This window comes from Chiloscyllium plagiosum, chromosome 41 (genome assembly GCF_004010195.1).
Source record: "Chiloscyllium plagiosum isolate BGI_BamShark_2017 chromosome 41, ASM401019v2, whole genome shotgun sequence".
NCBI classification, from domain to species: Eukaryota; Metazoa; Chordata; class Chondrichthyes; order Orectolobiformes; family Hemiscylliidae; genus Chiloscyllium; species Chiloscyllium plagiosum.
Genome location: NC_057750.1, coordinates 7,161,668 through 7,172,548, shown reverse-complemented (window position 1 = coordinate 7,172,548; position 10,881 = coordinate 7,161,668). Strand labels below are relative to the sequence as shown.

The 10,881-nt window shown below is 41.9% G+C and overlaps 1 protein-coding gene across 2 annotated transcripts in view; it reads right to left on the bottom strand.

Moving 5' to 3' along the window:
• Positions 1-10,881, bottom strand: part of polr2i (RNA polymerase II subunit I) — a 21,067-nt gene continuing 10,186 nt past the window's right edge. For both annotated transcript variants that reach the window (XM_043680856.1, XM_043680855.1), the window contains exons 2-6: positions 10,515-10,569; positions 6,219-6,292; positions 3,899-3,973; positions 1,316-1,367; positions 1-265 (exon numbers count right to left, since the gene is read on the bottom strand). In XM_043680856.1, the coding sequence (XP_043536791.1) occupies positions 203-265; positions 1,316-1,367; positions 3,899-3,973; positions 6,219-6,292; positions 10,515-10,569 (319 nt within the window). In that variant the 3' untranslated portion in view covers positions 1-202. The remainder of the gene's footprint in view (positions 266-1,315; positions 1,368-3,898; positions 3,974-6,218; positions 6,293-10,514; positions 10,570-10,881) is intronic.

Genomic DNA, 10,881 nt, shown 5'->3' with positions numbered 1-10,881 from the left:
TTCCAACTTTTTAAAATATTTATTACTGTATTTACAAATCAGCAGTCAGTGCATTAAAAAAAATAAACATTTGACCAAACAGCTGATTTTTCTGACTCAATTTTGCATTGTCCATGAATTGACAGTCTGATTGTTGAGAAAGGTCACAGGTGGTACAGTCTGACAAGGACACAGCAAAGTCTCACGGGCTGACACAGCCTCCTCACTCAGTCCAGCGATGGCCGCAGTGTGGTGCTGTGCACACATAGTATAGCCTCATTGCGTCCTGCAGCGGGGAGGAACGGTAGCTGCAATTAGATGTATGCTTCAAACTCAATCTTTTGTCCCTGATGAGTCACAGACACCATTTGGCTCATTCACAGAAGTGGAGGCAAACTGGCAGTCAGGTTTCCCTACATTCTAATATGTTTCTCACCCTTTTAAAACCATAAACGCTGTTAATGTTGTACATAAAGCAAGGTCACAGTCCTGACCTAAACCTTAATAGGCACGTAAACACAACAATTGAACTGTCTAAAATTTTGAGGGAAGCTTCCTGGATTTTACATTTTAAAACTGAAGAATACTTAAATCTTATGTACACCTATTGTACTTAACATAAGATTTACTACATATCCACATATTAGTTTTTTTTACAAAGCAAGACCCTTGTTATCCTCAGAGATCTCACTTTCGAATAATTATGGTTCTCCAGAGAGTCTGTAACCAATACACCATATTGTCACACTCCCATAGCACTCTAATCAAGGGTCAAACTTAAAGCTTTTCATCACCCAGGCTACCTATTCAGAGCCATGACTTAGAAAACAAAAGAAAACCCACACACACCCTGAGTAATTCATGGCTGTTCATTATCCTATTCTCCCTGGCTACACATTCAGACTCACAAACTGTCGCAAAGGCATTTCAAAGCAGACAGCTACGTGCACATTTCGAGCTAGGCGGCAGAAGGTTTAAGTAGTGGTTACAATGGCTGCTGGAGCCTGCAGACGGCTCGATACTGGGCTTGGCAGGAGTGCTGAGAGAACCCACTCAGCAAACAAAAAATACGGTCAGTAAACAAAGCAGCACTGCATGCCAACACCTACTTTCACAAGTTTAAACACCCTTCCCTTACATCTTTAAGAGAGGATAAATTAAAGTTCAGTTTTATTTACCAAAGGACAAATAGTGAAAAACAACTAATGTTTGTTCTGTGGCCTCTAATAGATAACACAATTATCCATATCACTGATGATATTCAGTTGCGTTATGTGGCTTGAATACATGCTTTTGACAATTACGTGCATATTTCCAATAGGTTCAATGTCTGTACCTCAGCTCTTGCACTGTGTGACTGGAAAAACACAGCTTCCTTGTGTCCACACCTGCAACGACATTTTAAAACAGCTGTTAACAGCTTTCAGAAGAATGTGTACAGCCTGGTGAATTTTCACACAATCTCAGAACTGCTGTAGTGCAGGAGGAGACCATTCAGCCCACAAGCCTGCACGAACAATTCACATTGTTCCATTCCCACATCTTCTCCTCTTGGTCTGTCAAAGCACGCAGTTCATTTTCAGATAACAGCCTTAATTCCCTTTTGAGCATTTCAAGTGAACTCAGACTGCGCATTTCAGACTGTACCCACTCACTGCTTGAACAAGGTTTACCACATGGCACTTTTGCTTGTTTTGATAAGAAGTTTAAATCTGTGGCCTCTTGTTCTCAATCCCCTAATGAGCAGAAGCAGTTTTTCCCTTTCTGATTTTTCTAGACCCATCATTTTTGATACAAAACTGATTGAAGGCATACATTTTCTGGAAACAATGAGGAGAAGCAACATGGTCCAATTTTAAAGTGGGTGCAGTAACAGAGACTTGTATGCCCCCAAATCTTCGATATCCAGAAGACCACTGAAGAAAATCTTGGGATCCTTGGATTTAACTGAGGGATAGAGCACAAATACATGCAAAAATCTTAAAAGTTCATATTAGGCTTCAGCTGGAGTACTGCATCTAATGCTCAGCCATTCACTGTAGGGTGTTGTGGCCTGGGAAGGAGGGACGGGTGATTTACTGTATGATATCAGTTGAGGGACCTCAGTTATATGGAGTGGAAAAGCAGAGAGGTTCCCTCATTACAGTCTGAGGGGCTAAGAGGGGATTTGATAGAGATGTTTAAAGGGTCTCGGGAGACTAAGGAGAAATTGTTTCCAGGAGGGTCAGTAAACAGACGACAGAGTAACTGGCAAAACAATTCTAGACCTCCTATGACCAAGAGAGCATTGCATGGGCTGGAAACAGATTCAGGAGTCATTGTTAAGAATTAACTGGATAATTGAAGGCGAGAAAACAGCTATGGGGAAAGACACGTGTTTAGGGACAGGGACATGGAGATCACCTGGACAAGAGGACATGGAGATCACCTGGACACCCCAACAAAGAGCTGGCATAAGCACGATGGGTTAAATGGGCTCCGTCTGTGCTATATTAGTTAATGACATTACCTATCTGTCTCATGGCAATGGCAGCTAGTGTTCTGCTTCGCAAGTATCCCAAACCCCTCTAAGGTTCACTGGCCTCAGGCTGTCAGTCTCCATCCCCAGCTCCAGCTCCTCACAGCAAATGCCTCAAGCTTTTTCTCTGCAATGCATCAGCTGCTGCTGCACATTCAGGCCACAGGCTGATATGCCAGTTTCTGAGGCTGCCTCTGCTCCAGGTCCCAGGATAACATCCAAGCTGCTCTGGTTAGAACATCTATTTCTCAGGAAAAAGACATTAAATGCCCACAACAATTACAGTGAGAATGAATTACTCCTAATTGAGGGTGCTAACATCTGCCTATGGAAGGAGGGTGGAGATTAGGAGAAGGTAGACAATGTGCAATAAGTAGTCATCATCATGGAAAGGATTATGAGGTTTAAAGGCTGACTCAACATGGAAGAGGGCAGTGAGATGTTGCAGCATTAGATATCACAAGTCAAGGCAGAAGGAGCCGAGGCACACTGTCGAGATTGGGGATTAGGTATTATTATTTTTTGACTAGCTCCAACAGGACAGTCAGATCTGAGTCAACTGGAGAAAGGTTTGGATGATTCACATAGTCAGATAAGCCACCTGACTGCTGTGCTATTGGAGGTCATATACCTGACATTTTCCTAAGACAGATTTTGTCCTCTCTTATTGCACCAAACAAGAACCTCTGTTCCGTATCTACGACAGAAAGGCAAGTGTGATCCAATCCATGACCTTCTACAACACGGTTGATAAAGGTTCTCAATGGGAGAAAGTGAGGACTGCAGATGCTGGAGATCTGTGTCAAGAGTTTGGGGCTGGATAAGCACAGCTGGTCAGGCAGCATTTGAGGAGAAAGTGAGGTCTGCAGATGCTGGAGATCAGAGCTGAAAATGTGTTGCTGGAAAAGCGCATCAGGTCAGGCAGCATTTGAGCAGGAGAATCGACCTTTCAGGCATAAGCCCTTCAACAGGAATGTTCTCATAATCAGAAAGGTTCTCAATGATCAACAATTTAGAATGGCTGCGTATTAGAGAGCATGGTGCAGTGAATAGGTAGACACATCATCTTTCTCCCTGATAACTCAAGACTGGATCGTCAACAAATTTAGGCTGTATGAGAACTCTTGTAAAATAAAGTCTGAAGTCACAAGACACTAGGTTGTAGTCCAACAAGTATAGTTAAAATCACAAGCTTTCTGAGCGCTGTCCCTTCATCAGGTGAAGCAGAAGGAGGCATGTCCTCTTACTTCACCTGAAGAAGGTGCAGCGCTCTGAAAGCATGTGATTTTAAATAACTGTCTTGGGCTATAACCTAGTGTCTTGTAACGGCTTTGTCCATTCCATCCAACACTAGCATCTCCACATCTTTGTACAATAAGGCAAAGCTGCAGTACTACTTGCTTTGGGCAGGGATGGTCTTCTGTTCTGGGCAGTGTGGGATCTTGTGCCACATCAGCTATGATTTGGGTCAATTCACTGTGAAAGAAGAACAAAGATACCTTTATGAAAACAATGTAGGTGCTGCGGTCAAAACAGTGCAATGGTTACTGGTATAAAGTTCAACCATACAAGATCAGGCCCAGCTATTCCATGTATTAGAAAACAAAAAGAAATTCAACTTGAAGGCCACTGGACCAATGGTGATGAGTGTCACAACATTCGTTGCTGTTACACCACTCAAGCTGATCGCAACTTCTGGCGTCCATATGTGAGCAGAAACCAGGAAATTTGGAAATTGCTGTCATAATTTGACATTCCTTCAAAACAAGCACCCTCTGAGCTCCCCCAGACAGCAATCAACTGGAAAACACTGAACTGAAGACAGAAGTTCAGTTGCTACACTCTTGTTCTCATTATAAAAAACTCTAACAGTGTCAAATGAAGAGTAGCTGGTTTTTGTTTTAAAATGCACTCAGTTCAAATTACTATTAAACACCCCTCTGGCCCTAAATAGCGAAGTTTGTCCATGGATGTCAAACTATTTGACTCGGAAAAAAATCTGCATTGATTATCTTCATTATTAATCTTTCCTCTTAATTCAATCATTTATTTTACTGTCTGAATTATTCATATTTTAAGCAAAGAAGCTCAAGCGCTTTCAAATTCCTTCACTGTCTGTGAGAATAATGCAATGTGATTGGTTGTTCACAGCACTGCTGTTAGAAGTGGCCTTGACTTGGTGCTAGATTTAAACAGCTGGTGGAGACTGGGGGAAACCACAGCATAGAGATTCTGGATTTGCCTGGGGAAGTTCTTTCGAACCCAGCAGTGAGTGCCAATGTTTCACTGAAAACAGCAAAATCCAGACCAATATCTCAGTATATCCAGACCGAGAGTCTCTTATGAAAAACTACCAACGTTACAATATTTTGCTAAATGGTTCCTTGCAAAATCACCTAGCGTTTAGATCGTGTATCACTTGCTTGAAACTTATCATTTTTTTCCTGGGCTGAAGAAGATATTTTTGGATATAAAAAAAATTAAATGGAATATCCTGATATGGTCATTAAACGGTTACAGAAACAGGTGTTCTTAAGGTGAGGATTCCAAGTAGCCACATCTTAGTAATCCTCTAGTACATCACCAAAAGAGTCAAATCTCTGGGTGGAAGGTGTTTATGCATCAAGATGCCAACACAGGAACAGCTGTTCTATCCTGACTTGAAGCACACAAACTTTAACGAGATTATGCCTCAAGTACTGTGTAGTTTTGATCTCCATATCCAAGGAAGGACACACATCACTTAAAATGCAATACAATCAAAATACAAGATTGATTCCTGGGATGAGAGGTCTGGCTGGAAGTTTAGAGCTTTGTCTCAGAGAATAAGAGCGGGCCATTTGTGACTCGGATAGGGCAATACTTCTGCATTGAGTTTGAGAATCTTTGTAATTCTTTTCCCCAGAGAGCTGTGGATGCTCAATTGGTAACTAAGTTCAAGACTGAGACCAGTAGATATTTGGACATGTTTATTAGACTCAAGCCACACCAAGATTAAAATCAGCTAAAATCTTATTCAAATGGTGTAGTGAGCTCGAGAATCAGTTTCACACACTCTTGTTCCTGCTCCTATACTTGCAGACTTTCCACCAAGACCATGGGGCAGCAATCAGATCAACTTTATGTTCTCTAAAGCACAGCACTAGGTGAAGACTGAAATAAGGTCATTCAGCAAATATTGGTCTGCATGGTTCAGGACCACAGAGAGCGTTTAACCACAATGTTCAAGGGAGCCACAAGAAATGAGAAGAACCACAGTGGGGTGGGGTGGGGTGGGGTGGGGTGGCACAGTAGCTCAGTGGTTAGTACTGCTGCCTCACAGCGCCAGGAACCTGGGTTCAATTCCAGCCGCGGGTGACTGTCTGTATAGAGTTTGCACATTCTCTCCATGCCTGTGTGGGTTTCCTCCAGGTGCTTCAGTTTCTTCCAACAGTCCAAAGATGTGCAGGTCAGGTGGACTGGCCATGATAAATTGCCCATTGTGCTCGGTACATTAGTCAGGGGTAAAATGCAGGGGAATGGGTCTGGGTGGACTTGTTGGGCCAAAAGGCCTGTTTCCACACTGTAGGGAATCTAATCTAATCACTCTCAATAATTCGTGTCTGTTATGCCAGTCCTGCATGTAGCTAGCTTCTCCATGGTACACTTACAACTTAACTGCCAGCCTCCGTTACAATGATGCACTGCTTAACATCGCACACAGCAGACACATGCTACTTACTCCACTTCATGCGTGATTTTGTTGACATAGATACAGCTGTTATCAGCTTCTTGTTGGTAGTCACAGTTTCGACACTGAAATTAAAACATATAGCATTTAAGTTAGAGCCTGGTCACACAGATCATGAAAAAAAAGCTGTAGTTCTTCATATGGACTTGAAACGTTAACTCTGATTCTCTCTCCAGTGATGCTGCCACTGCTGAGTGTTTCCAGTATTCGGTGTTTGTCCTGACATATTAGCTTAGTGTGTCTCTCCACTGATGCTGCCGAATATTTTAAGCAATTTACATTTTAATACAGGCCCTGATTAGATGAGAACAAGCTTCTGGTTCAAGTGTTTACACCTTCAGTTTCCCATTCATTCTGCAGGGAAGCACAGAGTTTGGGAATTCAGAAATGTAGAGGCACTGATACCCAGTGCAGCTCATGATTCAGCATAGACTGCTGAAGCATTCTGCATTGTCTGGGCTAGTGTAACACTGGGCAATGTCTTTATGTTCCAAACATTTTCTCACTGTGATTCCATTTTACAAGTTTGGTGCACACCTATCAGCATGGCAGCAGTCGTGGCTAGAGTTTTAAATCCTCTCCCTTGGGATGTGTGGCAATCATCACTGAATCAAACCTGATGCACAAAACAGAGATGGGATTCACCAGATGTCACAAAATCAGCCACAAGCTTGGCACAATTTGCCAGAAAAGTACAATTTATTCAAAACGATCCACTGTTTGATGGCCGCCATTTTGTTCTTGGACCTTGCAACCCTAAAATTTAATCTTACAACCCCACTCTGTAGGAAGTCTGCCCCAGGCCAGTGAATGTAGGAACCATTCACCCCATTTTCAGTCAGTAATCTAAAACATCAAAACATTAAACATCTGGTGGTAATATTGCTGGACTATTAATCCAGAAACCCAGGTAAAAGTTCTGGCAATCTGGGTTTGAATCCTGTAATGGCAGATGGTACAATTCAAATTCAATAAAAATCTGAAATTAAATGTCTGATGATGACCACAAAACCATTGTTGATTCTCAGTAAAAACCCATCTGTTGCACTAATGTCCTTTAGGGAAGGAGACTGCCATCCTTACCTGGTCTGGCCTACATGTGACTCCAGACCCACAGCAATGTGGTTGAATCTTAACTGCCCTCTGGGCAATTAGGGATGGGCAATAAATGCTGGTCTAGCCAGCAACGCCCTCAACCCATGAATTAAACCCTTGCAATTCTAAGGTTTAAGTGCTTTTGTGTGTCATACAGACTAGCATTTCACCAACAGTAAACTTAGAGTTGTGCAACATTGCAGATTACACTTTGCATGTTCAACAGCCAAGGGATTTAATCAGTTTGTCGCCATCCAACACCAGCTACAAAATATTTCAGCGTTTTTTTTGCTTACAAACACATTTCTCTGTTGTTCAGACAAGTTGTCAACTTAAATGACAAGCTCTGCTGCTTTTACATAAATCCATGCACAGACTCCAGGGATTTCCTTTCTTCTAGTTCTCCACCAGCCTCACAGTAAAAAAAACCTTGTTAATTGCATCACAATTACACTTTGTAAACTTCAGCTCTCCCACAGTTGGGTTGCACTCCTGAATACAAACAGCAAGATTTGTCAGAAACTAAAAGCAGCCATGACTACTCGAGAAATGAACCTGGTAACAGATTACTGTCATTTATTCCCATAACTGTAACACCTATGTAGCACCTTGAACAATATAAATTCTTCCAAAGTACTTCACGGGACAGTTAACTCAAAATTTGTCACTGAACCACAAGATATTGGGACAGATGATCAAAATGTTGTTCAAAAAGACAAACTTTAAGGAGTATTTGAAATGGAGTGTGAAAAAAAAAACAAAAGTGGGGGACGGGGATGGGGACAGGAGGGAGGGGCAGGAACAAGAGAGTAGCAGGGGAGGGGAAGAGTGTGGCAGAAGTGGGGAGAATGAGGGGGAGAAGGGTGGAGTTGCGGTAAGAAGCAGGCAGGGAGAAGACAGAAGACGTGAGAAGAGGGAAGAGAAGGGGGCAGGAGTGAGAGGAGGGGAGGGAGAGAGGAGAAAGCAGGAAGAAGAGGGGAAAAAGGGAAGAGGGAGGGCAAGAGCGAAGAGTTTAAGGCCCAGGCAGCTAAAGTCACTGTTGTCAACAGTGGAGCCAACACAATCCAGTTTCTTTCATTTATAGTTTGAACGATTACTCTTCAATACTACAGAAATTTAATACTGCCATTTGCAGTTGCTTCACAGAATTGTTACAGGACAGAAGGCTATTCAGCCCATCATGATGAAATAGGAAAATTAGGTAATTACAGACTAGTTAGCCTGATATCTATGATGGGGAAATTATTGGGACTAACTGCATATCTGGAACATATTTAGTTAATCATGGATTAATGACAGAAAGGTCATGCCCAGCAAAACCTCATTGTATTTTTTGAGGTGGTGATTGAGGACAGGAGAATGTCTACATCATTCATATGTACTTCCAGAAGGCATCTGATAAAAATCCCACATAAAGACTTTTAACTAATGGCCATGAGATTGAGGGCAAAATACTGACATGACAGGTGACAGAGTAGGGATAATGGGGAAATAGAGATAACTGAGGAGGCTGTTCGAAAGATCGCTTTACGCCATTTCCCTTTTATGAAAGACCTACATTAGGACCTGTTTTCACTAATCCGAAGAGGACTTTTGCTTTTACGAGAAGAGGTCAAACTTTTGCCATATAAATTAATGCATTTTCGCATTATGGCATTTTGGCGAACGAAAGATTTCATAAGAACGCTCTACTTTCAGATAGCAGAGGGGGGATACCTGTACCCGAATTGTTAGAATGTGACTAGTGGTGTCCCAAAAGGATCTGTTAGGGCCTCAATTATTCACATTATTTCTTCACATCTTGGATCATGGCACAGAAAGTCACATACACAAATTTGCTGATGACACAAAGCTAGACGGCAATGTAGATAATGGTACTGATGATAGTCTATCAATTGCTCTTTATAATTTTATACCAAGTGAATGAGCAAAACCGTAACAGATGCAGTTTAATTTAAGCTAGTGTGAGGTTATCCACTTTGGATCGAGAAAGGGTAGATCAGTGTACTTACTAGATGGTATGAAGTTAAATACAGTGAATGAACGAGACACTTTGGGGCTCAGATGCATAGATTTTTAAAATGTCACAAACTGGTACAGAAAACAATCATGAAAGCTACTGGAATGCTGGCCTTTATATCTACAGGAGTGGAGGACCAGGATGCAGAAGTTATGCTGCAAATGTACAAAACCCTATAGACCCTACATTGAATACTGAGCGCGGATGTGGGACTTTGGAAGGAAAGATTGGCCTTGGAGGGAATTCAACATGGGTTTAAAAGAATGATACCTAGACTTCAAGGATTACACTTTAAACAAAACCCAAATGAGGTCTGTTCTTTCTCGAATTTAAACGTTTAAGGGCGATCTGATCAAAGTCTTTGTGATATTAACAAGAAAAAAAGATAAGCAGTCTGGCCCTAATTCACAGACTATTTCCCAAGTTCTGGAATCTCCAAACAGGGAAACCGCCTGTGAATTAGGACCGGATCACTTAGGAGAGATGTTAATAAGCACTTGTATACACAAAGGGTGGTAGAATCCTGAGAAGCTGGGTATTTTGTTTACATGACATTTATTTTGTCACAACATCACCCTTTTCCAATCCTTCCTCTGCAGCAGCAGAAATATCCCTGGATGCACCAATGTGTGACTGGATTCTGCTCCTTCACATCAAGTACTTTATGTAAATACAACAACCTGCAGGAGCACTTTCCGCTGGGGTGGGACCAAATGCAAACAGTCCCTTATACACACCAGGGAATGCAACTACAACATAGCACACCACCTGATAAAAATGTGGAACAGTGTAAGGGCCAGCACAACCAAGCTCCAGCAGCAATACTTCATCTTTCAACTGGGCTCTTTACCTTCAGAACCCACTGAATTCAGGTATTTCACATCATCAGTTCTGCCACATTTTTTGGTCAAAGCTGTTGGATGATTCTTCCACTGCCTACCCGGTCCATATTAACCCCACCCCCAACTTAACAACATTCCACCTCCATCAAACCCATCCCATTATCATCTCCTTCTGCCTCACATCCCATTTGTTAGTTAATCCAGTATCTACCATTTTGGTCCTTTGTATCACCTGTCTATATTGTGTTGATACTTTTGCTCCTGAAAGCTGATCTCAGCAAAACTGAGATTCCTGAATAAAACAATCACTTTAAAAACGTGTGAACTCACCGCATAAAGCAGGATCCGGTTTTCTTTATCTTCCTTTGGATACAGCATATTATTACTAACACAAACAAGAAAAATCATGCTTAGAAAATAACAGACGAAAGGATTACAATACCTAAATACAATTTCCCTATCCTGCTGCCAGACCTAATGGGTGCTTCCATTATTTCCTGCTCTTATTTCTGATTTACAGTATCTTGGTACAATTCATTTTACTGCTGGCTGTGACCTAACTTGTAGTCATGTGAACAAGCAGGAGTAAGCCATTCAAACAGATAATGGCGATCTGATGGAAACCTCAAATCTGTATTTTGAGGGGAAAGGGCGAAATAAAGTCGGGGAATTGGGGGGGGGGGGGCAACAAAGTAGG